This window comes from Tyto alba, unplaced genomic scaffold (assembly GCF_018691265.1).
Source record: "Tyto alba isolate M040663 unplaced genomic scaffold, T.alba_DEE_v4.0 Super-Scaffold_9, whole genome shotgun sequence".
Lineage (NCBI taxonomy): Eukaryota > Metazoa > Chordata > Aves > Strigiformes > Tytonidae > Tyto > Tyto alba.
In genome coordinates, this window is record NW_024881330.1 from 22,452,449 (window position 1) to 22,480,149 (window position 27,701).

The 27,701-nt window shown below is 40.7% G+C and overlaps 1 protein-coding gene across 1 annotated transcript; it reads right to left on the minus strand.

The window, feature by feature from the left end:
* Positions 1-1,459: 1,459 nt before the first annotated feature.
* On the minus strand, positions 1,460-27,229 carry BAALC (BAALC binder of MAP3K1 and KLF4). The gene is made up of 3 exons (XM_032988018.2): positions 26,996-27,229; positions 7,292-7,461; positions 1,460-4,245 (listed from the first exon to the last, which is right to left on the minus strand). The coding sequence occupies exons 1-3, from the start codon at positions 27,159-27,161 to the stop codon at positions 4,141-4,143; spliced, it is 441 nt and encodes a 146-aa protein (XP_032843909.2). The 5' UTR covers positions 27,162-27,229; the 3' UTR covers positions 1,460-4,140.
* Positions 27,230-27,701: the final 472 nt, after the last annotated feature.

The window sequence follows — 27,701 nt, forward strand, 5'->3', positions numbered from 1 at the left end:
ATTCTGATTCCATGAAAAGAGGAGATTATACCTTTGCAGTCTTTGGTCTCAGCTCTTAAAGATAAATCAACCACAAAGAGGAATGTAAAATTCATAGTGTAATAAACAGACACTTTAAAAATTTTATTTATTTTCATTTTCAAGTTCAAGGTCAATATTCAATAATTTGCAGATAAAATGAGAGTACAGAAACGCTTCGGTTAGGCAAGTTTGAATTTAGATAGATTATTCATAATTTCCAAATAAAACTAAGCCTGCTTTTTCAAACACCATTTCTATGCACATGTTATACAGCTCATTCTTTTCATAAGGCATGTAAAACAGATTTCAGTTCAAACATTAAAACATTTTACACTTGGGTTTCAGAATTAAAAACACAAGTAAAAGGTCTCCAAAAATCCATGTCTGAACTGCAGAACAGAAGTATACACTAAAGACATTGCAATGTACACACACAGAGACATGCACATATGAATATATATGTATGTGAACATACCAGGAAGATCAAAAATATCTGTTTTCTGTTTTGTATATGATCTCAGTCTTTTAGCTAACAAGAATGCATGTTTAGCCCAGTACTCATATAGTGCTTACACAATAATTACACCTTCCTGTTTTTTTCAGTACAAGATCATTTCTGTCACTCAGTAAAATTGCATGTCTTCCAGCCAATGTCATGCAGTAATGGTGAAATGCTGAAATACATTAAGGAAGCATAAGGGACAAGATGAAGGAATACTGAAAGACAAAATTGCACTGAGTCTTTGAGAAGATGAATTTGCCTGTATGATGTCTACTGGTAATTGTAAATTCTCTCTCCTCTTTATCCAATGTCCACTTTCTTTTGAGTGACTCCATTTCTCACATAGTGGAAAATGTGTTTTTTGTGTATATACACATCAGAGGAAAATCCTATCTATATATTGTATTGGAATTACGTAAGCATGACAAAGTAAGTTTGTTTCTATTTAAAACCTGAACTCAGGTAAATCACAAAAACTCACTAGATGTTGGCAAATCATTCCAGCACAAAGCATGTTGTTTCACTGTAGCTGTAGAAATCCTTGCAGCCAAGGGACATTAAACAAATGAAGTGGCATAGTATCTTTTTTGAGGAAAATTACATTTCAAAAATCCTGTCATAGAAGAAGACAGATGTCTGCAGGTTCTTTATCTAAAAGTCTATGTTTTCTAACATGGTTATTTTATTTCCTGTATTTGCGCCATTTATATTTGAAAGATGCTACTCGAAGAACAGACCCTGTAAATAAGACTCATAGGAAAGCCACCTGGAGTGAATTTATCCAGATGATTCTCTGAGCTTGCTTCTTCCACTAAAACCAGCCTAGGGATCTATTTTTAGGACTTGAAATTGTCTTAAGCAGTATAGACTAGATTCTGTCACCCTTAATTATAGAGAGGTATATTATTTTATGTACAAATTGGTTGTTTCTACTGGTGGTTGTCTCTAGTAGAAGGAAAGTAAGGAAAACATAAATATAACCCTGTCTACATACAGAGGCAGGATTCACATCTCCACAACATGCTCTTAATTTTATTAAGGTCATTGGAAGCTTACGCATCAAGAATTATGAAGCCATCTAAAACATAATGTAATTTCTTTTCAATTACCACCTAATGAGTAACAGCAGTAATGTGTTACGTGAGAAGAGTTTATAAAGTTTCTTGTAACTAGATGTGGTTTGTACCACAGAAGTTAGATCCAGATTTTGAATGCCCTAAAGTTAAGTTTCAGGATATAAACAAGATTATGTGATCTTGGACTAGCTCAGGAAAGTTATCATGAGCAGACAGAGGGGTCATCCAGGGCAGTCAGCCTCCACCACTCCACAGCTGCCACCCCGATGGGGGATGTGGTCAACATAATCACGATCCGTAGTATTGCCCAGATCATTATGTACCAAGGCCATCTCCTGCTAACCATCCTGTCACATCTCATGCTCTGACTATGAGGCTCAAAAACTGCCTCCCTGCTGACTGCTGACATGCAGGGCTGTTTCTCATACCGATGCGCTATGCAGCATTGCAGGCTTGCTTCTGTTGTGTGGCCCAAGCTATCAGACACATCTGGTCAGCACATCATTACAAAATAATTTCTTAGCTAGTAAATAATCTCACTGCTAAGACTCCTTTGCTCTTGCATCTACTCACCCCAACATGGTACCCACCCAAGGGAACCATCTGTGGAACAGCTTGTCACACAGTGAACCTTCCCTTTTCCTTTACTTCAAAAATCTTCTCTACCCTTTCACACACCAACATTGTTAATCACTTTCTGCAGCTTTCCTGCACTGTACAGGTTTATACTGCACTCTCTCTGCCAGTAAATCCTTTGAAACAGAAGTGGGTTACAAGCCTGCCACAGATGTGAAATGGTTCATCATTTACACAAATAATGCAGAATCCCGAACGCATGCTTTCAATTAGGTCAGTACATGGCCACCAACAATGGCTATGCACGTCTGAATTAATATTGCTGAGCTGCTACAGCAGCTTTATTGTTAGTGACTAGTCCCTTCCTCTCCTGTAATGTTGCCAGCAAGTTGGCAGAGAGCCACAAATTGGAGGGACAGATGCAGACTGCTGTTGTCTTACCTGTACAACATTATTTTCAATATTTTTTCATTCTTACCAGGTAACACAATGAGCTGCAGAAAGCTTAGCAGAAGTTTTTTGCCCCATTTTAGGACATCTACAAATAAACATTTCTTATATGTATGCTCTTGTATGCAAAAATCTCACACTGACTCTGGATTTCTGATTGCCTTTGTGTCGGAATAATTAATAAACAATTCCCTATTGCATAGGCTTGTTGTACTCCAAGGTAAGTATTAAGTACTCACACACCTAGCAGCAAGTTATTAAAATGATCCTAATATGGAATAAGTTAGGATTCAGTCCCACAATTCTATTTATATTTCTTTGCCTATGTGTAAAAATTACTTCTCACAGTTCATACATGGATTTTTTTCCTAATGACATCTGTTTCTAACGAGCAACTTTTGAGTGGTTATTTTAATGGCCCTCTAAGGATACTCACATATATGTCTGATGGGGGAGGCAAATAAATTTACCTCTTTTATCTGCATAAATGTACTAAATCACAGAGAATATATATTATTATTACTTCTATACTAAGAAGTAGTATGTTGAATTAATTCCTGGTCTTTACTACACTGAACATTTATATTCCTTTTAGATATAAATTTATGATAAATGTGGAGTACTATGATACATTGCTTATGATGCAATTAAGTAAGTTTTTCACATGAAATCAACTATATCTGATCAAATAAAGTTAATTTTTGGAGCTGTCATTGGAATATTGCTTTAAGAATTATGGTTATTTTCATGGAATGCTAGTGATCACTTCTTTCCAAGTCAGTCTGGGCCTCAATATAATTAAAGGGGCGTGTATAAAATAAGTAAGTAGCCAGAACCCTACCTGCCAGTTAAGACTAGGAACTTCAAGTAAGACTGATCAATATGAAAGTTACTGTTTTTTAAGACTTAAATTCCGTCAATACACAAAATAAGTGAAAACTAAGTAATTAAAAGATTAAAATATAAAAAGGTTACTATATGACTTAACTACCTATAACTGCTATATATAGTTTAAAAGAGATTTAATGGAAGCCACCGCTGTGTCTCTTTCTAAGATCTCTAGGTTTGAGTTTTATGAAAGTGAGTGCTTTAAATGAACCCTGTGGGTTTGAAACCCCTTGAACACACTCGAACCCCCTTATGACTGAAAATGCAGATGCACGTGTTCATTTCCTATTTAAATTGAGAAGAACTGTACCTCTCATCATCCAGCCTCATCCCAATAGCAGTGCAGAACACGACATGCACAAGGAGATAACACAGGACTTAGTAAAAATCAAATGGCACAAATTTTGGCGTATGCGCAGTGCCACTCCTTTAGGCAAATGACATCTGAACATCCTACAGTGTCTGCAGCTGGTTTCTACAAGACATGTTTATGAAGGCACTCAGCAGCAGCTGCCTGCTGTATTCAACATGGAACATCTGGAGATTTTCATATCTTCAGTGATGACTGATGACATTTAAAGTGCAGCGAAGCATTGTTAGGTCCATCCTCATCTGCGCTTTCCTTTGTTAATTGACACAATTCTTTGTTTTCCTTCTGTCACTTTGTCTGATGCTTTTTGTAACATTAATGGTGACTTCTTTTGTGGACATTTTCTGTGTGTCCCACGTATTCTGTGAAAGTTTTAAATAGTACAGTGAGTTCCACACTGATAGCACAGAGTCATTGATGATTACCTCCTAATTTACGAAAACAGTTCTACTTAATAAACAGAATGTCTCCAGTGTTCTTCACACAGTACTGTGATGCAGGGCAACCTTCTCATTCAACATGGACACAAGCTGTTACAACTGCTATAAAGGCTGTGGATGTCAGTAGACTTTGGATCGACCCTCTTGGCTATAATTATCATCTTTACACATGTGTATTATAAAAGTGGAGCAAATAGATCTGGTTTCAATCCTGAAGTGGAACTCAGAGGTTCCTTTTGATGTCACTGGGAGTTGAGTGTGACTAGCATGAGACAGAAATTTCTCTACTTTGTGTTTCTTAAGTGAAAATATAGTTTCAAATTAACACTTAATTCTGCCTGCATATAAGACCCAAGTACAATATATAACTTTCAGAGCTTCATCACATTATTTCCAAATATTCATAAAAGTCAGTCTGTCTGAGGCATGAAAGTGCAACCCTAATTTTAATTTATCCTTCTCCATCTCCTAGTCTGTTTGCTTGTTGCCATAAGCAACACACTATAGTATGCAGTAAACTGGATAGATCTAGCAAAGGACACTCGGAACTGGGCTGATAGAGACACAGAGCTGGGTTAGGTGGGTTTGATTATTGCATATCCAGTGTTTCATGAGACAATTTGTAAGTGTAAAGAATGCCTGGTAAACTTCCACTGACACGAGTGGAAGGTACATATTTATCTGAGAGCAAAACCTGGTGTTTGTTTGCTGCTGTGTATTACTTCACATTTCTGCAGCCTGAATACACCTGCTCCTTTGCTCTCTACTCCGCCAGTGCTCCTGTTCACACAAGGACTCTCCAAAGACTGCACATAACATGAAAATCAAACCAGGTTATTGTCAGTCAGTGACATAATCTGGATACCACCTTTGCTTTTGGGGTGCCTAAATATTTTATTGCCTTCACTGCTATTAGGACTCCTTTCATCATCAGCATCTTTTATTTCCAAGTTATTTTGACATTACCCTCATGGGAGGATATTAAAGTTTCCCAGATGCAGCCTGTGTCAAACGCTTCCCCTTTTGACACCACAAATTGTACCCTGTCACATAACTGATGGTAGAGCTAAGGCAGTAGGATGCTTTAGAGCTTGACGCCTGAGAAAATGAGAAACAGAGGTAAAGCAATTTACCCCCTACTACTCTCCAGGCCAATGGCAGAACCCAAGTCTACTGAGAGCACCATGTTCTGCATTGCATTGTATTCTACAACGTGTAGAGATGAAAGAAAAGCTGTAGTCAATGTGGATAGTCATGTAAATAAAATGGACACTTTTTGAGTTTGGGAGATAGTCACATTCTCAACTCTAGGCACCTAAACTTTACATGTCCAAATTGTAAACCTGCTCATCTTACACTTCCCTAAACAGTCAGTGGAGAAACAGAGATTCAGAATGGCAAACCAGAGCTGGAGACTTAGATACTACACTTGCACTGCAGGAAAATACATTTTTACTTTGACTATAAGAAGTTTAGGCTAATTACCTTCCTTTCTTAGACACCCTCACTGTATGCATAGAATAATGTAAATGCCCTATTTCTAATTAGAAATTTTCTTTGCACTGGGTTGCAGCAGTACAGATATATATGACTGAACGTATCTTAGCTAGAAAAAGGCAGGAGGATACATTCAAAGCCATAGGGCCCCAGGACAGGAACCCATGCTTCAGTGAGTAGTCCCATTACAGTCAGTAAGTTGTGTGAATTTGCCCATACTTCCTAGTAAGTCTAAATACAGAACTAATTTTTCAATTGCTTACAAAATTAGACAAACAATTTTTTCCAACAGTATGTCAGGTATACACTATAATTTGCAAGTGTGGCCAAGTCTTTTTTCAAATTGTATTAATAATTATGTTAGTTCTGTTCAACGATATCCAACCTGAACAATTAATTTTTCTCTGTGAGCTAGTGGCTATGACAGGCATTTATATTTTTCATTTACAGCAAACCCATGGCTCTAGATGTCGTGCTGCTATAAAATGTGTCCCTACACATCTGGAGCTGCAGTATTCTGTGGAAAGATACAGCAGGATCCATGTCATCAGGGAATATTCCTGTACTACAGCAGTACAGAAGATAATACAGTGAAGACATAAAATGAACAGACATGCGCCAATGTGTTGTTTGTTAGCAAATGCAAGGTAAAATTCAATCTGAATTGCCTTGTTCATTTGCTCAGTCCCCCTGGATTTAAATTTGCCTCTCTCACGGATGTGATTCCCAAGAGGGGACACCTTCTTCTGGCGTGGGTGCAGCGGTTCCAGCACACACCATGCTGAGTGCTCTTCCAGTCTGAGAAGCCGAGGAAGCAGTAAACCAACCATAGTTTTTGGATTACTTTAATCTCAGCAGCTGCTGCACAAACAAACACGGCAGCAGGTGGAAAGCTGTGAGAGACTGGCAGGTAGGCAGCTAGGACAGGAGAAAGCCTTGGTTGTTCATGCATTATCATTACACTGGATGATCATTCTACAACTTATAGAACATATAGGTGAGGGGAAAAGAGGGGAAGATCTGATCCAGAGCCTACTGACGTTATTGAAAAGATTCCCATTGACTTTTTTCAGGCTTCACATCCAGCCTTGAATGAACCAGGGTTCGTGCAGTGCATATAATTTAAGCAAAACAGCAATAAAGGAAAACCCCATTCCCTTTCAGATAATTAAACAATTTGTACAATACATGCCACAAATGGACTGAGCTGGAAAAAAATAAGCATGGGATTTTTTTTTTTTTCGCTGTAACAAGTGTGTGTGTTACTCTGACTGCCAAATAGAACATCAATTTTGTGGATGTTCAGGCATGAGGTGCTAGTCTCAATCACGTCGTGGCTGTGGTGCAGCCATGTTCTCTCACCCCAAGGCGTTAAAGACAGCTTGACGGCAGCGAGGAAGATTGTCACAAAAATAAGTTTGACCTGGTTGAGGCTAGTGCTGAGTGTCAGGGAACATAATTATACTCTTACCTCTTCTGTCCTGAAGCTGTTCTGTCTCTGCGCCGTAGCTCCTGTGCCATGGCCCATGGGGTTTGCACACTGAGGACCACAGTTTGTCCTTTTCTCGGCATTCAGCGTTCCAGCTGTGGCTGATGCTGTAGTTACACCTGTCTGAGCTGATTTCACATCCTCCAGAAGACCTAGCAGGGACACATGAAATTGTGCAACTGATACCGAGAAGCAGTTTATAACAGGCTCTGGCTTCCCTCTATTTCACCACATTTTTGCGATAGGGCAAGTCATGGAAGGTGCGGTATGGTACTACAGTGAGAGCAGTCTACTTTCTTTTCTCACCTTTCTCCTCACACTTTCCATTACTTGGCCCTTCTCCTATAATTTGTTGCCCTGTGAAACACTGGCTCAGGAAACAAGGAAAACCAGTTAATGAGTGCATTGTATCAGCAACCTGTTGGTCACCTGCACATCTCCATTTGCCTCTCCACTCACAGAGCCGCTTACATGACCAAGGGTTTAACTAAGGACCCAGAGAGGCTCCCCTTAAATCTGTTTCAGTTCTGGGGAATGAAGGGGTTAGATGTGAGCACAACAGATGAGACTGATATGGATGGACAGATTGCTCTATTTATGGCCTTGAGCATTTTTTTTCATCAGAAGTTGAGGAAAGAAATTCAGGGAAAATGTATTTCATACTGTTTTGACTACTAATAATCAAATGCATTATGAGTTTGCTTTCTGCTCTAGCTGTGTGGATAACATATGCGTTGCTGTCCTGGTTTTGGCTGGGTTAATTTTCTTCCTAGTACCTGGTAGAGTGATGTGTTTTCGATTTAGCGTGAGAATAATGTTGATAACACACTGATGTTTTAGTTGTTGCTAAGTAGTGCTTATCCTAGGTCAAGGACTTTTCAGTTTCCCCTGCTCTGCCAACAACAAGGTTTGGGACAGCTGACCCGAACTGGCCAAAGGGATATTCCATACCATAGAACGTCCTGCTCAGTATGTAAACTGGGGGGAATTGGCTGGGAGGGGCGGATCGCTGCTGGGGGACTGCCTGGGCAGCCTGTCAGTGGGCGGTAAGCAATTGCATTGTGCATCACTTGTCTTTCTGGGGTTTACTTCTCTCTCCTTTTGTTATCTTCCTTTTCATTACTATAGTAATTATTTTATTTTATTTTACTTTGTTTTTATTTTAGTTGTGTAAGTTTTAAGAAGTCTAAATACAAACTAGTCACTGCATTTCCCTGAGCGGTCAGAAGATGGTGGTAGTTTTCCAAAGACAGTTTAACTTGTAGTGGTAACTAATAATGCCAAGTCATCTACTTTTTGATTAAAAAAAAAAAAAATTGAGTAGAAACTTGAAAATATGCTACAGTTTATTTAAAAACAAACCAACCAACATGTTAGCCTTTGGAAGATGCCTTTTCTGCTAGATGTCATTCTCCCATCTATATCTACAGGCAATTTCCCATAAAACAAGTAAATCTCACCTCTCCCTCATCTCCCAGAAGTCCACACCAATTTGTGTTTTATCTCTTCCCCCACTCCACAGTGCCAGGTGAGAGGCAGAAAAATGACTTGGTGCAGAACAGTAAGTGGCATAGACTGATATCAGACAAACTCGGTTGTCAGGAAGGGAGATGGAGAGGGAATTAGCCACATGTGAGTCAGAGCTCTAAGCCAGCAGCCACGCCACAGCCTACCGCTTCCCCTCCCGTGGAGCTCTGAGACCCAGCTTGAGCACAGCTCTGAACAGGCAAAACACTCTAGGCATTACATACTAATTCCATTCTTGGACGTTTCAAACATACACAAATTACCAGTTTTTCCTTCTGTGAAGTTATCCTACTAAATTACTTTCCACCATGTGTCCCTTTGACATCTGGCCTCTTAACCAAACTGTCTGGTGAAACAGCTGTCAGCTGAAAAGCCACTTTGTTATTAAGCACAATTGTTCATTTATCAGATTGTGGTGCATCTTCTGGTCTCGTACAGAACAATTTTTCTTACTTCAATCCATTTCTGTAGGCTGATGGAAAATCTCAATCCTGAAAATGGTATATCTGGTTAATTTTTCGTACTCTGTTAGGTTACAGCCCAAGCATCCTTGTTGCATCCTGCATTGCAGGGGTGAGACTTCTTTTGCAATACTTTTCAGAAATAAACCAGGTATCAGTATCTGAGCCTTCCACTATCACTTTACTGTATTTTCATATGGGTGACCTAGCGCTTACCAATATTAGTGCAAAAAGCTTTTTTATTTTATTCTGAAATATGTTTGCTATTCTGAAGTTAAAAAATTATTTTTAGAATTCTTTTTCATTGGAAAATAGATGATTTAGAGAGTGGGCAACAGTCTAGAGTTCGGTGACTTGCTCTTTATGTATGAGCACTGAGCAGAAATTACAGTGAGAATGCATGAGCATGGAAGTAAGGGCACGAGATTTGTCGGCAATTCATAAAGCAACACCCATTTTATAGACTAGATATATATCTAAAACACAAAATGCTGGCCGTAAATCAGAGATGATGTTTATAAAACATTAGGAACACATGGTTGCTTTTAAAATATCAAATATTTTTGCACTGCTATTTAGGGTTTGCCACAGTATACAAAAATGGAAGAGTTAACTTTCTTGTTCTGTACAATCTGGAATTTGCAAACTAGCAGGATGGCAATACTCGGGTCTTGCCTCAGTGTAGTTTAAACCAAGCTAACTGTTGAGATACACATATCATGCTCACAGCGTGGGTTCAGTAAATAACCTCCTCAGTCTTTCACTGTAGAGATTCAGTAGAAATTTAAACAAATGGGTTCAGTAATGTTGTTTTCATTCTCATGTTCGCTGCCAGGACAACCCTTGCCAAAAGTCTGCGGGCCTCCTAAGGCCAGGGAAAACAGCAGATCCCATCACAATGCTCTGTCAAATACATGTATTTTATTTTCAAATTAACTGGCAAGCCTAGAATATTCTTATGGCTCCATTACCAAAACCCAAGTTTCTGGGTGATTATGAAAGCCTCAACAATGTGATGGTGACCTTTTCATCAGGACTGGTTCATCAGAGCTTGGGGGACTGCCAGGCTGTTGCCGTTATAGGGAGGAACGGATGAGAAGAGGCAGGTATTTCATTGCATGTAAGCAGGTTTATTTAAAAAGAACATACACAAGTTCTCTCTTGATGAATGCAGGGAGAATACCCAAGCAGCATCCCCATTGCTCACAAATCCAAGTCTCTTTCCAGGCAAGCTGACTCAAGCTTTTCTTACCAGGCCAACAGAAATCCTTTAGGCTGCAGTTTGACAAACACTTTTTTTTTCCAGTAGCATCTGGAAAAAAAAGGGTTATTTTAAAGTGCAATCAATCCCTAGACTTTATTCATCACCCAGTGACGCAAGCAGTCGGACTGGCACAACTTGGGAGGTAGCACAGGAATCGAAACAAGCAGCAGAAAGCAGCTTTGGTTGGTGTGCTACCCAATAAAACCAAAACAAACCAAACCAAACCCCACTCACCCAGCTACACTCATTCTGCTCAGTGAGCTGCCGTGCTGAGCTATCCAAATCCTTTGGAGGTATGTTCACATTGCTTCCAACCACCCCCACATCAGGGGACATACATTTGTTTCATCCATTTAGCCCAGATTCACCAAAGATTCCTGTTGCGTTACAGCAAAAACGGTGTCCCAGAGTTGCTGATCCAGGATAAGATGTGATATGACTGACTAATGCAAAGGAGCTTTTTTCTAAAATCTCTTTCACTAAAAAGTTCGATGATTTACACCAAATGATGGCAGTTCAAATAATCTTTCATTCTGTGTATTTTCGCATGCACAATTTGAATAGATTTTGAAAAACAAAATTTGTCAATGGATTGTTTTGTTTTTCCCTCTATTAAAATGCAGGCATTACAGTACTGCCTTTTGTTCAAACTTCCCAAAATATGAAAGCTTGGGAAAATTTGGGTATGGACAAAAATCAACAGTTACTGAATTTGACAAATCAAAACTAAAAACTGCTCCCTAGGATATCTGGGTATGTTTTAGCTGTTCCACAATCTAAAAGAAGGGCATCTAAGAACATGTAATGAACAGAAAGCTACCTAAAATCAGAGGTATCTCAATATAAGCACAAAAACCAGCAAGACAGGACAAATCTGTCTGACATATGCATCCTATGTGGAGAACAACAGATCTATTAAAGGTAATATAAAGTCCTAGAAGAGGACAAAGAGAATCAAACAAGACAGTCGTCACTACTAACACAAAACCAAAGGCACTGGTATTTTTATGTAGCTCACATAAACAGTATAAATAAAATAAACTTTCCAAGAATTGCTGCTACTCATAATTAATAGTTTATCATAAAATTGAATATTCAGACTGCCAGTAAAATGCCAAGTTTTTCCAGTCTTTCTGGGACAACCTCCTACTCCCTCTGCTGTAAACATAATGAAAATATCAGTGTGTCCAAGCAAACATCAAAATTAGTTTTTAGAAGGAATACTCCAAACACATCAATGCTTCTGTTACCTTAATTCTCTAAAACTGTCTTTATTAATTAACCATAGTTATTATCATCATGATTCCTTGTGTTCCAGACTATTAAATAATTTATTAATCCCAGGTAGGACATGACCATTTGTGCAGATTAGTAGTTTTCTTCATAAGAGAATTGTAGGCAGTAAACTGTAGTACTGTTCCAAGGCATGCTTCAGTTCCTAAATTCCACCTGGAAATCTGATGCAAAATCACCAATGCATTCAGATAAATCTGTCCATGATGTCCTTTCTTCTCAACTGGCTGTAACTTACTTACGCCCTAACTTCTCTTTCAACATCTCCCTCTCTGCCGCATTTATCTTCCTGGCAGGATGCACCTCACCTCTCTAAGAGCAAGAGTCACGAAGCCCTATCTCCCACAGTGTTCTATAAGACCTCTTAGTATGTGCTAGCATGTGTTCTTCTGTCTACAATCCTAATAATTTTTCAATTTTGAATGAGTTTTCAGAAATTCCCAGAGAGCAGCATCCCTCAGGTATTTTGTAATTTAGAAGACACATACTTGAAGTATGGAAAGTTGCTCACAGATTTTCAAGCTTATGGCCATTCAAAATAAAACACGCTTAAATAATATTGTATAACTCTTAAAAAATATTTAAATGGGGAGGGAGCAGTCTAAGAAAGCTTTTACAAGAATCATTTTAGGAAATAGGATGTTCATCAGAAAGAAGTTGAAGAAAATGTAAAACATGGAATGCAAATTTCAGACATTAGACCTGTATTTCTGATTTCTTCTATTATAATGACTACACTAGTGATAACAAAATCAAGGATAAACAATGAATACGTGCTGCTGTAGTTCTGTATACAGCCTGGTTATACCTAAGAATTCAAATGATCCTTTATGAGAGGATCTCATAAGGAGGAGAAAAAATTTTTACCCTTAACATTTAACTCTTTCTAACCAGATTTGAGTATGGAAACAAAGATGACGTGAAGACAGGGAAAATGACAGAATTCATATTGTGAAAGTAAAGCTGGAGTAAAAAGCAAATTATGTAATGGATTGATAGCTGGCACAGACTAACAGAGAAAAAAAGAGAACTAGGGGGGTCACTTTTGTGCATAACAAAAGATAAAGGTATGACTTCCTCAAGGCTTTTTGCTAGACCTCATCTATGTATTAGAAAGCTAATATACATTTGCTAATGATCAAGAATGGGAGAAGTAACCAGATAGCAACACTCAGGGGTAGCCCTTTATTATCAGGACTACAGGAAACTTCTTAAACCACAGGTAGCATAAAGGTAGGTCTGCCTGGATTTCTTTGCATAGACCTTGTAAAAGAGCAGTATCTTAGTAAGATCCAAGCTGAACTGAAAATTTCTGTGACTAACAAAAATCAGCAGTGCTGCAATAGCTAATGCTGTCAAGAAATCTGGAAGGTGTATGAAGCCTCATAGTACGGAGGCAAAGATAATCTTAGCCAAAAGGATCAGACCTTTGTGGAAAAAATTATTCCGCATGTGCTTGCCACAATATTCTCTTACCCAATTTTAAAGCAGCAGGTAGTGGCCAAAATTGGACATGAATTCTGACCCAAATATGCTATAGATCTGACCCCGTACTGTGGACCCTGTGCTGTCACATACTCTGCTATTAAATAACAAGCAAGTATTTGTTTAAAGTGGGCAGCTGTTGATTAGTATGCTAAATTTATATCTTTGGAACCGACTATGAACAAACCAGTAAGGTTCAATTTTCTGGTTCAGCAACACCCTTTTTTATTTATCGTGGCTGTTATCTCATGAATAATGCATAAGATGCTGTTTTAAAAAATGCCTGCATAATAAGATACTGTACTATAAAAATGGACTCTGAGAAAACTCACGGTAAAGATGAATGAATGAACAATGTTATCACAACATGCAGTTGCTTCCAGAGGAAATATATATTTGTTACGACCACTGAGTTTCTTGCTTTTAATGCTACAGAGTGATAATATGTATAGAGAGCACTGAAATACTTATTTTCTATACCTATTTACCTGATTTGAAACAATTCATGTTTGGGAAAGCTATGCATCTGCAGGCCTGAGCGCTGGTATGTACTTCTGCTGCAGAAATAACACATAGCTTGGATCCTATCAAAAATTAGTGCAGTGGAGTTTGTGACAAAAGTCAAGCTTAAGTAATTTCCTCCAAAGCTGTAGCCTCAGGGATGAAGCCAGGTGCTCAGGAAATCTGCAATAGCTTTTTTCCCTAACAAGAAAGAATTTAGAAACTTTCATACATTGCAGAGAGTGTGTTTGTAAACTAGGATGAAGGATCCAGAAGATCTGCAGAGGGATGACCTGTTGCAGCTGGAAAATGTAATAAAAAAAGAGTTCTGTTTTGAATCAGCAAATACAGTAACACAATAAATTTGCTGCCCAGATGTTCAGAGAATCCAGAATTATTTATCCAAACTCTAATGTAATATGAATTTTAGATAGTGAAGCAAAACAAAACAAACATATTTGCACCTTCTACACATTGTGTATTGGCCACTGAAATTCTGTGGAGTCTATCTTTAGAGGTGCCACAGAAATTATTCCCCTGCCCCAGGCTGGGGAAAAGGCAGGGGAAGGAGATCTGTCCTCTTTCCATGAGACTTTCCATGCACGGCAGGTCCCCCCAAAGCTGGGTTCAGCCAGCCAGGCATGGGGAAGCAGGAGAGAGCTTATTTGAACTCAGCTCACCCTAGAGCATGAGCAGCCTCTTCGTTCTCTGTTTAGAAGGTATCTGCTTTACTTTCAGCGCTAAGGGAAGTAGGTAATAAATACGAGGAAATCCTCTATTTATGCAGGATGACGGGGATCATATAATAGCTAACAGCCAAAGGCAAATCAGGCTCTGAGAACCCGATCTGGCCATGGTTTTGTCACATTCAGGGGCCTTATGGAATTGTGTTCTTCTGTAAGATTATGGTATTAAATGTCTAATTCAGTAGTAAAAGAACTGGCTCACAATGAATATATTTAATGCTTTTAAATGACTGTATGCACACTGGAGTCCTGGCAAAACTGGGAGACCAAGCACTACATCTTGTGACAGTTTTGGCTGGCAGGTTTGCTTATTTTCCTATTTCTTGCCCCTTCATTTCTGAGCAAGAAACAAACAAGGTCCTACAGATTTCTGTATTTCCAAACTTCTTTAACCATTGCCCTTCTGAAATGAGGCATGAGGTTTCTCTTCATTAGCTAAAAGGAATTTTTAAAACATTTAAAATCTGCAATTAAACATGCATATACATAAATAAGCATATGATAAATAGCTCTGAAAGTCTGATCACATATATTACTATAATATGAAGATTTATACTAGAGAGTATTCAAGGGTTCTAAGAGACAAATACAAAAAATGGCAGCATTAAAGCTACAAATCTTGATATTCTTTTCACGGCCTAATTTCCCAGATACAGGCAGATGCTAAATCTTTGCACATTGCTATATTCTGATTTCAAATTATGATACAGAATCATGGTTTAACTACCTTGCAAACAAATTTAACACTGTTGTAACCACATCTATGAAATGAGAGGTAAATATAAAATGGATATTCTGAATAGAAAAAGGACACGGCAACACTTTAAAAATGTGTGATCATTTCAAAGCTCAAGACAAAGGATACTACATGGAAAATAGACTCCAGAAGCAGAATAAGGGGGAATTGGTCTGACCATGAAAGGAAAATAAGAAAGGTAAGCTGGAAAGAATTGTAATCAGGGTGCTCGGGAAGGACTTAATGGCAGAAAGACAACAGAATTTGATGGATGAAGATAGAAATTTTAATAACTGGAACAGGAAAGAACTGAATTTTCACTACATTGTGGAGTAAGAATTGGCAACATTTTGGAACACATTGAAGGCTGACAACACTTTATGCCTGGGAAAAAATCACGAGACAGAATGGATTAAGCAATTTACCAGTGCCACATGATGTGCCAGAAACAGATCACTCATTCCTCCAAATTGAAAAACTAACACACAAATAGAAAACCTCTGAAGTGCTTTTCCTAATATTGCATTTTAGGAGGACAGGCAGTGCAGGGATCTGCTTCTCCACATGCGAAGATACAGGCTATGTTTCAGTACTACCCATGAAAAATTCACCTTAAAAATTATACCCGCCACGCACAACACCTTACATCATGGATGTCCAAACTAAGTCAAGTCAGCCTGTCTTCTGAAGATGCTTGCTTTTGGCTCAGTTCCTGTCTGACCCTTTCTTTAAAATACAAAGCAGTTCCCATTACAGGAAAGCATTATGTGAGATGGAAAACAAGCAGCAGACTGCTGACCCTCTCTCAACTATCCTTCCCCCAGCTGTACCCACCCTGTTTGAAAACAGGTTCTGAACAGTGGCTTAGACCTGTAGACATTCGCATGGTCTTTCCTTCTTCACATGGTCTTTCCTTCTCCTCCAGGATGTGGTAATAAAACATCGCTCATTATGTTTTAGACTAATTTCCACCACAGAAATGGAAAGTATTATCATTCTCATTACCTAGCTAATCACACATGGAATTTTAAGATGAGTAGATAGTATCATTTCAGTTATATTGAAGAGCAGCAAAAATACTTAGGTAGACTAAACAGAAAACCTTATGAAAAGCATCTACATTTTTGTACATTGAACTTGAGCTGAAATGACACTTTGGTTTTGCTCACCAAGGTTCAGCAACTGGAAATTGAAGCTAAAGGTTCCAGGTAAGACATCAGACTTGTATTTTAACAATGAGTGATTAGCCACTGGCCTAATTTACAAAGGCTTAGGCAAAATGACAGCCACTGGAAAGCTGCAAATTAAGTCTGAATGTCCTAAAGGTATGATCCATATGGGAATTAATTCAGGAAAGACCAGTGGGCTGTATGGCCAGGTGACATTTCCAGCCTTACAGTTTATGAATATATGAAAGGATACTGATGACTTAACTGGCTAATAGTATGACTGGGATCATAAAATGCTTTGGCTTAAGATATCTGTGTGCATGTAAAAAAGCCATCACTCATATTTAGTGTTCATCCTAAAATGAGGGCAGTAGCTTTGTTAAAACCTAATGTCATCAGCCATTAACAATCTACTAGATAAATCCATTAAATTTTTTTCATCTTTTCCATAGAGAGCATAAACACTCAGAAAGCACTCCAGCACCAGCTTTATGCAACTGACAGTAATTCATACTTTCAGCACTGCAAGTGCTTGAAACAATTCTGATGGCCCACCTGGGAAATACTAGCAGTTTACACGAATGACAACTGCAACGTGAGGACAATATGCAGATGAAAGATACAGTGACAGAAACACAACTATATGCATTGCTAGGAAATTGGTAATAAATAAATAAATATTTCAGTCAATCAATCGAGGATTGCCTGATTATTTTGCTCTTCAGTAGCTAGCATCCACCTGTATAGGCTAGCCTGAATCCATGATCTTCCAGGAGGAATGAGAAGCTCAACGTTACTTCTTTTTTCATCAGCTGCTTAAAATTTAAGGCTCAGTCAGGCAAACAGCAATGCAGCAACAATCTGGAGGGGCTCGGTGGTTTCAGGAAAACCTTAAAATTGAAAATCCTACAGCCTACAGCTGTCCATGCTAATTGGTAAAATGTCACTTCCCCATCTACTTGCTTGTTTTACTTTTAATCTGTATTTTTTCTAAACAGAAGAGAAAAGACAGTGTGACAATCTAGGAAAGTGATTATGCATGTACTCATCAGATAATACATCTGGGATAGGAATGCATTATTTATTTGTGTACGATAAAGGACCAAGGCACTTTTTTCACACAAGGCCACTGCTGAGAAATGCATGCAATCACACAGCTTTTGAAATATTATCTCCATAATGTAGAAAAGGATGCTGCTTTATGTGAGTCAAACAAAAAGCCTTACAATAAACTGATGGCTTCAATCATCCAGTTTCTGAGTCTTAACTATTACTGTATCTCAATTTAAGATAAAACCCATCTTTGAATCTCATATTTTTTAAATTTCAATAAATTTATTTAATTTTTAAACTGCAGGAATACCTGAGGAAAAAAAGTGGGACTTGCTATAGCAGTTCTGTTTCTATTAAGAACTATAGTTCTATACCTGACTACCGGTACCAAAAAGGCAGACTTCTATCATCTAAATGCTGGATTACTGCAATATGTGCTCAGTTGTGGAACTTTTGGAAATTTTAATCAACAGGCAATTAAGTAAACTGCACTCTGAACCATGTTTCCTGTATGAAATACATTACACCTCCACTTCGAGATTGGCAGGAGTCTTTACTTAAAGCTAATTCCATTTTTAAGTGTTAGTTTTGAACTATACATTCCTAACCTGCAAAACACAGAATTGGAACTGGCCAGAAGGTGTAAATAAATTCCTGAGGAAAAGAAAAAAAAAAAAAGTTTTAAAATATCCTGAATCAGGATATAAAGGGGAGAAAAAAAAAAAAAAAAAAAAAAAAGAGAGTGCTTTTTCCACAAGAAGAACTTTGCAGAGCCATCCCCTTCTGAGTACGCTGCAGGCAGGACCTGTCTTTGACAAAAAACACCTCTCAGGTTTCTTGCTCAAACCCTTTCAGACACTCTCCCTCTCTCACCATCCCTCCTCCCCACTGCCCACTGCCCACTGCCGAGGTGGAGGGCAACAGCTCTTCCCACAGTTAATGAGCCTTTTGGCTCTCAGCAACTAAGAAAATTTTTCTCATGGAAGATTTCAATGCTGCAAAAAGAGTTTTTCCCACTGGAAAATCATCTGAAGAGGTTCCAAATCATCTCTCCTGAAAATCAGCTCTATTGATCCTCAACAACCTTTCTCCTTTCTGGTACTGTGACATCTAGGAAAGACTTTCATGGAGTTCAAATGTTTGTGCACAGTGCATTTTTAGTTAATTTATTTTATCGGCGGGTAAATGATTATACTGGAGTAAACTGTGGGCAATCAATCCTAGCAGGTCTGCTTCAGATAGCAGGAGGGGTTTAGCAAGACTGTTGGCCATTAGCTAAATGGGAATTAATCAGAGACTAAGAGGCTTTGTGGAAAAGTCATCATACTATATTTAAATATTAATTTTAAAATTTTTAATTTTTTTTACAGATTTTCCAGTACTTTGGGAGAATGCTAGAGGCAGAAAGTACAATTAAGAGGCTGCCAAGGAAGGAGCAGGTGGCTGCAGAGCCCTCCCCTGCCCTCCCCTCCTGCCGCAGGGGCAGGGGGCAGCTGATCCCACCTGAGACACCAAAACCCTTCAGGAGGCTTCGTGCAGGCCCTGAACATCACTAACCACCTACCATTAAACAGGACTGAAGTTTTTCCCAGTAATTGTCTCTAATACATCTCACAAAATAGCAAGCTGAAGGCTCATAAAGGAAAAAAAATTTCATCAACTTTGATACTTTTAATAAAATTTTGCTTGCTATGGACTCTTTATGTGGCAGTTGATATTTATTAATAAGGAATTAATTTCAAAATACTTGTAGAGGTGGAGGAAGGTTTCTTAGTATGTTCTGATGGGCCAAATAATTACCAGTGACATTTTTCAACCAAATCAACAAAACAAAATAAATACAACACCCACAAATCACATAATTACACAGGATGGCCATAGTGCAAAACAGCAGCAACAGTTCCATCCAAATTACTTACATTCCCTATACATTATCTCAAACAACATTTGCATTTATAACAATCCTACTCTCATAATTTACCAAAAAGCTTAAGCACTGGTGATCTCAATATCATTAAGGCTTTTTCCATGCTTAAAAATAAAGAGGTGTTTAGTTTTGAGGGGTAGGATGAGAAGGGGACATAAAATGAAAATGCTGAAGTTCTCTGACAACGTATTGAAATACCGTGTTGCTTCCAACCTGTGTTTCAGCTTTTGTTCTAAATGACTTCTGTACCTATGTGAAATAAAGAGTATTAAGCTGTCAAATGACAGCAAAGACGAAAATGTATGGATTGGAAGAATTAACAGCTACAGTTGGGATGAAAAATAGGATTATTACAAAAAGCTGTATTTATCAGCTGAGTCTAATTTTTGCAATAATTTCAGTGATGTCTTTGTAATTGAGTTTAGGAAAATACTGTAATCTTGACTGGGTTCTGTGCTGAGCAAAACCCAACTATATGTGTTGAATGAGGAATGGCAACGTTGAGAAGCTTCATGTCAGTGGGTTGACAGTCATCATTTATTACACATACTATCAATTTAATTCTATTATTTTCCTCTATTGCTATCTAGGGTTCTTTGTAATTCCCTGATCCTTAGACTGATGCAGAAATGTGCTTTTTTACTAGCAAAAATTACTATTTTTTCATTTCTGAGGGAGGCATCAGTGTTATTTCCCTTCCATCCTGCAACACTTCCCACCCCTTTCCCACGGACATGATGTGAAAAGATTGACTAGAAGTCCCTAAAGCATATGGAAACGGGTAACTCCTCTGAAGCAGCAGGGGCTCTGGGCTTTCCATTGCTTTGGTTTATCTCCATGTTTGGTACTGAGTTTGTACTTACAGTACTGACAGCAATATTTGCTATTTATGCGCTCTTCCAGAGGTATAACACAAAACCAGGTGCCACTCAGAAAGAAACCCTTTGAAGAACTGCCCTACCAAATCATGCTTTTAAAAAAGTGATTTTCAGAGGGCTTTGTACCCAATCTTCTTGTGCAGATGGAAGCACCTACACAAACCCACTCTATGGAGGCGCTTTCCACATTTAAGAAGTCTATTACCCATCCACGAGTATGTTAACACAGAAGGAGCTGGTGTACAAAGGAGAGGAGACACATAAGAAGGCCATGTTGCGAAAGCTAGATAGTAAAAATTAGATGCAAAGGCTTTCTTTCCATGTCTGTGGAACACCCCACATGCTATTTTTCCTTTTCTTCTCTTTTTGGGTGGTGTAGAAAAGTTTCCTCAGTACTGCCTGCCCTCCATACAGAGGCTAGTGACAACTGAAATGGCAGACATCATATAATCAAAATCCAGAAATAATATTAAAATGGGATCCTTTAGCAAATACCATATAATTTGTGGTGAGCTGACTCTGGCTGGATGCCAGGTGCCCACCAAGCCACTCCATCACTCCTCTTCCTCAGTGGGACAGGGGAGAGAAACACAATGAAAGGCTTCTGGGTGGATATAAGGACAGGGAGATCACTTGGCAATTACTGTCATGGGCAAAACAGACTCGACTTGGGGAAAGTAATTTAATTTATTGCCAATCAAAATCAGAGTAGGCTAATGAGAAAATAAAAACCTCTAAGCCTTAAAACACCTTTCCCCCACACCTCCCTTCTTCCCCAGTTCAACTTCACTCCTGATTTCTCTGCCTCATCCTCTCCAGCGGAGCAGGGGGGATGGGGAATGGGGGTTGCAGTCAGTTCATCACATGTTGTCTTTGCTGCTCCTTCCTCCTCAGGAGGAGGACTCCTCACACTCTTCCCCTGCTCCAGCGTGGGGTCCCTCCCACAGGAGACAGTCCTCCACAGACTTCTCCAACGTGAGTCCTTCCCACAGGCTGCAGCTCTTTTGGGTCCCTTCCATGGGGCGCAGCCCTTCAGGAACAGACTGCTCCAGCAGAAAACCTGTTCCAGCGTGGGCTGCTCCCTCCACAGGGTCCCACCCTCCTTTGGGTGCATCCACCTGCTCCAGCGTGGAGTCCTCCGTGGGCTGCACCTGGATATCTGCCCCACCGTTAACCTCCACGGGCTGCAGGTGGATATCTGCCCCACCGTTAACCTCCACGGGCTGCAGGTGGAGATCTGCCCCACCGTTAACCTCCACGGGCTGCAGGTGGAGATCTGCCCCACCGTTAACCTCCATGGGTGCAGGGCACAGCCTGCCTCACCATGGTCTTCACCACGGGCTGCAGGGGAATCTCTGCCTCGGCGCCTGGAGCACCTCCTCCCCCTCCTTCTTCACTGACCTTGGGGTCTGCAAGGCTGTTTCTCTCATGTGTTCTCACTCCTCTCTCCAGCTGCAATTGCTGTTGCACAGCATTTTTTTTCCTCCTTCTTAAAACATTATCCCAGAGGTGCTCCCACTGTCACTGATGGGCTCGGCCTTGGCCAGCGGCGGCTTCATCTTGGAGCCGTTTGGCATTGGCCCTGTGGGACACGGGGGAAGCCTCTAGCAGTTTCTCACAGAAGCCCCCCCTATATCCCCCCTGCTACCAAAACCTTGCCACGCAAAACCAATACATCATTATATCTGAGGTCTGGAATAAGGTGGAATAGGGAATTACTGTAACTTCTACAGTCCAGGAAGAGGCTTATTTATTCACTTTTACTGTAATTCTGGACAGTAATAAAGTTATCTCCTGAAAATATCAAATGTCAGAAACACTGCTATAATTGTTTCTTAAACATAGAAGATTTTGAACCAACCCATTAATAAAAGAACAGTAGTAAATGGGCGTAAGAGCACAAAGAAATCCTGACATACCCATATTATGCAATAGCAAAAGTGGTCCCTCTTTGACTCTTAACCTAAAATAGGTTTTTTTATTAAATACTTCTCTGCAGTCTGATTTACGAGAAACCATCTGCTGCACCAAGTTCTTCATTTACAACCTGATGCTTGCTTATTCATTTCTGTTAACCTTTTAACTTTACGTATAGCTGGTAAATGAAAGAGCAGATGACGGCGGCTCTGGTCCAAGCCAGCACCAGTCCCTGTTGTTATGGCAACTGGTGTTCGCACAGCCCTGCTCTTCGGCTGCAGCTGCTTCCAGTCTTCCTACTGCAAAGCATGGAAAAGCAATTTTCAAAAACTTCTCTATGAAAGGTGACCTGTGAAACCCTCTATTCTGCGTACAGAGTCTTGACCAGAACCTAGCTGCAAAGACAAACCTGGTCTGTAAAACTTCCCACAGCTGGAAGCAATCAGAAAATAGCAGAGCAGCAGCATAAACCGGTCATTTAGCCCCAGAGAAAAGAGCAAGAATTATTCACAAATGCACAACCGCATTAAAGGTAACTACACAAGATAAACTGTTAGCCAGACAGATTGTCAGATAATGATAGAATTTCTCCTCTACTCCTCTGATTTTCATTATTTATTTTACAAAGGACTCGATTCTATTCCCATTTCATAGCTATTTTGCAAATGTCTTCACTAGGGGATGAACTGATCCTAAATTGCAGATTTAATTCCTGGCAGACCACTGACTGCAGGTACATTTGCTGATGCCATGAGCAAGTTTTTCTCCCAAGTGCATCAGGTGAGACTGTGTGAAATGTGGCTAATGTTTCTCTTTAATATGCTTCAGGAGAAAAGATTTTACTATAGAAATAGTGCAAAGTACAAAGAATAAAAAACAATTGTTTTTAAAGTCTGAGCTGATACTGTGAGTCAGGTAATGATAAAAAAATAAACAAATGTTTCATTAGTTGAGGATCTGAACAAGTGAGTCCTGAGGCAATCAATATGCAGCTTTCCAGTTCTGATACAAGAGAATTATTTTTCAGTTGGTTGTTACATCATTTAGAAATTAATTATTTTAATTTGCATTTCAATAACAATCTCCAGCCAAGGCTGGGGTCTTACTGTGCTGGTCTCTGTTGGAAAACAGTAAGGAGAGATCCTGTCCTAAGGCGTTTGCAGCCCATGAGGTAAATCATGATGGTAAGGTCTCTCTAACCACAAGGCAACATGCTGCTTTATCCACTCTGAGGCACTTTCAAGTATAATAAATAATTGAATACACAAGCTAACTTAGCCACTGAAAAATGGAAAGAAATAGAAATAAGATGATTTAAAGTTTGCTTTAAAACAAACAAACAGCTTTTTTTTTTTTTGTTATAATTGATGTTGAATGGGTTTATAAAGCACTTTTACAGTACTGGTTTCTGGTAGGAAATTGTGCAGCTTAAGTTACTAGCCTACATGTACATATATCAGCAAGCTATCCCAATGTAACACAGCAGGCTATGCAACTGTGCTCCAAAGTACTTGACAGTTTTTGTGCAGTTTTTGTTAATTCAACCTTTTCCCCCCCAGTTTGTTTGTAACCCATGGTGACTGCCCCGGGGAGCTCACCAGCTCCTGCAGATTCATACTTCCCCAGAAAGTCGTTACTTGTGCTAACACTTCCACTTAGCTGAATCAGACCCTCTGAAGAGAAGGCAATTTGTGCAAAGGGTTGCAAGGATCAAGGAATGGTTACTAAGCAGAAATGCAGTCTATTATTTTCCCCAGCTGTAGCCTACGCAGTAGATGAATCCTGTGAAAAGTTCTTTGCTCACATAGCAATGGATATTTTTAAGAGAAACTGCTCTATTTTATGGGCTCCCAGTTAGTCTTTCCTTTTTTCCTCCCTCATGGAAGCCACTCATCCTATGAACAATACATATGCTTATCTTCTAGATGTCTTTCAATTTCACCACCTGCAGTGCTTCATGAAGTTACTTACTACTTTTCTACCCCGCTTCACCCGTATCGATGTATCCTGTTCATCACTGTCAAAGCCTCAGCAGTGTACTGCAACAAATTGCTGCCACCCATATTCGTGACTGTTAAGTGACTTGCCATGAACCTAAGAGAAGTTGTCTGTCTTAACTATATTATAACAACTGATATTGTCCTCTATGTCTTCCTGTAAAAAACAGGGAGATTGAAATATACTATATTAAAATGGATGTAAAAAATCAAGTAGAGAAATGAACAAATATCCTAAGAAAGGATCGGTTGAAATTGGAAGAAATGAAAAGTGAAGGGAAAATTAAAAACCCTCATGTCTTCCTTTTTAATTTGATAGTATTTTAGCTTTCAAAATGCTTTAGTGAAGATACAAACATCTGGCTACACAAATACATATAGTTCCAATCAGAGTAGACATGGGAAGCTAAATATGCTGGCTGACAAAAAGAGAAGGATATAATGAATTTTGTGATGGGATGAGCTTGCTAATACTAATATATGGTAGCTACTCTTTCCTCATTGATACACTTGCTGATCCTGTACACCATACATTCTTGCATTCCTGAGTGATTTACCCCTCTCTTCATTTTGATGTCCAATGTCTGGTGGTGGTTTTTTTTCCACTTAATTGAAACATGTTGGCAATCACAGCCACCTTTTACTGCTTTTGGCTTTTTCCCCAAATCTTTCCTTCACCCTGCCTCCACTTCTCTCTCTTCACAGCATTTCATCAATTTATTCCAAGCAAAAAATGATGAAACATCCTCTTCTCCCCAGCTGACTTTGACTGGTCCTCCCTTCCCCAGCTGCCTCCTCCCTTTCTGTGTCCCAGTTACAGAAATTTCCTACCTCCACTTACACCAATGTCACATCCCATCTCCTCATCTCCCCCATCCTGCTCTTACCCCCTCCCTTACTCATCCCTTTTGTCTCTCACTCTTAGGTAGTTTTCGGTTCTCACAATAAAGGCATGTTTTCCTCTTCAAGTCTTAAACCCATACTTGACCTCATTTGCCCCTCCAGTTGCTGCTTCCTCTCCCTTTCATCTGTACATTCACTGAATGTTCAGTTTCTAGTCCCTGGAGTACCTCTCCTTACTCCTTTCCCTTCCTACCTCAAGCCTTACCCTACAACAACTCTCAATTAAATACTTTATGACTTTCAAGGCACTAATCAGGACCAGTGTGCGTTCTTCAGGTTCCTTAAGCTGCTGCCTCCATGGCTATGTTGAAGGGTGAATCTCACCCTGCCTGAAGTCCTACTTACTTTGTTCCTACTGCTCTGTTCTCTCCTCACTCCCTTCCTCTCTAATCTCTTCTGCAAGGTTTTTTGTAAAGAGTTTCTTTTACCCTAGTGACTCTCTATTTGACTTGAGTGTTGTCCTCTTCTCCTTATCTCTGGCATTCTCATGTGTAAACACAAATTCAATTATTGCATGCTTCCAGGAAGAATACTTACTGATCTACCTCTGTCTGGCTTCTGTTTATGATGTTTAGGCACCAACTCTAAGTAAACATGGCTAAGATAATGCTAAGCATGGGTACAGAGGTAGCACTCACTGTGTTTAGCCTTCATGGCTGGAGAAAAGACTGTCACCTGTCATTCAAGCTTACTGGCCAGTATCATCTTGAACCTTTATAAATTCCGTATACAATCTTCTTTCATACAGCATTTCATATACCAGCTCACCTTCAAATTCTCATAATTCTGCATGTGATTACTACAAAGTCTTTCTTTAGCCTTCGGGAGTACTACACAGACCCTTTATGACTTCTCCCTCCCTGTCCTATTTCGGTCAGCACAGAGTCATCATCTCCCTATTCCAATTGGCCTGTGTTGCCCACCCTTGTGAATTTTCACTCCTGAACTATCATGACTTCTTCCTGGTGCTTTGTCACTCACTGTAAAAAGTCTACAAAGCTACTTCTTCTCCTGTGAAGCTGCTTACAGGCATTTACTGTTTTAGATGCAAATTATAATTATCTAGGGCAGTGGCCATGTTGTGTTTGTACAACGTCTAGCACCAGGAATATCTGGACCTAGACTGAGATTTCTAGATACTGCTGCAATACATAACAATTCTGAAAACATCTTAAACCCTACATCAAATCAGAGCTCCTCATTCCCTTTCCCATCTCAATCCCTGCTGTAGCACCTCAGGTGCACAATTAAGCATGTACCACACTGACAAGAACAGGGAAATTCAAACTTGTAGGTCAGCTCCTGTGCAGCTCACCATTTGATCAGTTTTATTTTCTGTGGATCATCCTAATTTGAGGTAGCGTGGAAGAAGGCTGGCATATCTTATTTTAAACCTATTTCTTAAATGTTTTGGAAAAAAACCCCAACCCAACCCAAACCAAAAAGCCGTGTATTCCACAGCAAGAGCCTCAGAGACCAAGTTCCCTTCCCTCCTGGTGTCGTTATGGCATAGCTGATGGCATTTATCCGCTCTCTCTCATAGCCAAGCCCCACCGTGGGAAGGTCTCTGGATGCCCAACAAGCCCGGAGCGCGGGTGGCGGCGTGGGACGGCCGGGGAGCGGCGGGGGCTCCCAGCCCCCCCCACCCCCCACCCCCCCCCCCGGAGATTTTTAAGCACAAGCTCCGGGGTCAGAAGCAGCCGGTCTCCGAGAAGCGGAGAGACGGCTACGCACCCCTCCGAGGACGCTGCAGCCGGGCGTGCAGCACAGCTCCCCCCCCCCCCACGCACACACCCCCCCCGCCCACCCGCGGCGGGGCCCCCACTCACCGGGTGGCGGCCCGCCCGGCTCCCGGCCGCCCGGCTCGGCGCTGCCGCCCTCCTGCGGCGGGCTCTCGGAGTCGGTGTTGGTCAGCCAGGTGGACTCGGTCTCCCGCGTCCAGCTCTCGTAGTAGCGGGGCTCGATGGCGTCGGCCCTGCTCCCCCCGCAGCCCATGGCGCCTGCCCGCTCACCGCCGCCGCCCCCCCCGGCAGCATCGCGGCCCCGCTCACGCCCTCCGCCCCATCGCGCCTCTCCCCGGCTCCGCTCGCCCTCCACCCCCGGCTTTATCAGCTCCCGCCCCCTCCTCCTGGCTGTCCCCTCCCCTTCTCCTCCCGTTACCCCCCTTCCCTCCCCTCCCGCTTTTCTCCTCGCTCCCAGCCCGTCCCCGTCCCCCCCCCCCGCAGCCCCAGCCCCGGAGCAGAGGGGCAGCGCTGGCCCCTCCGGGTGCCCGCGGCCGGACTCACGCCTCGGGCCGGCAGGCGTTCCCGCCTTCCCCGCTTTGGCTTTTGTGCGTATGGGATTTATACAATACGGGCTGGCGGTACGCACCAGCCCGCCATAGGTGGTCCCCCCTGGCTGGACCTTGCACCCCATTTCACAGAGCCACCCGTCAGCCCCTTCCTTGCTTCAGCCAGGAGAGCCTTGCTGCCGCCGCTGGCGTTAGCCGGTTTGCTCCTGTGCCATTGGGAACTGAAGGGGCAACACTGAGTGCTC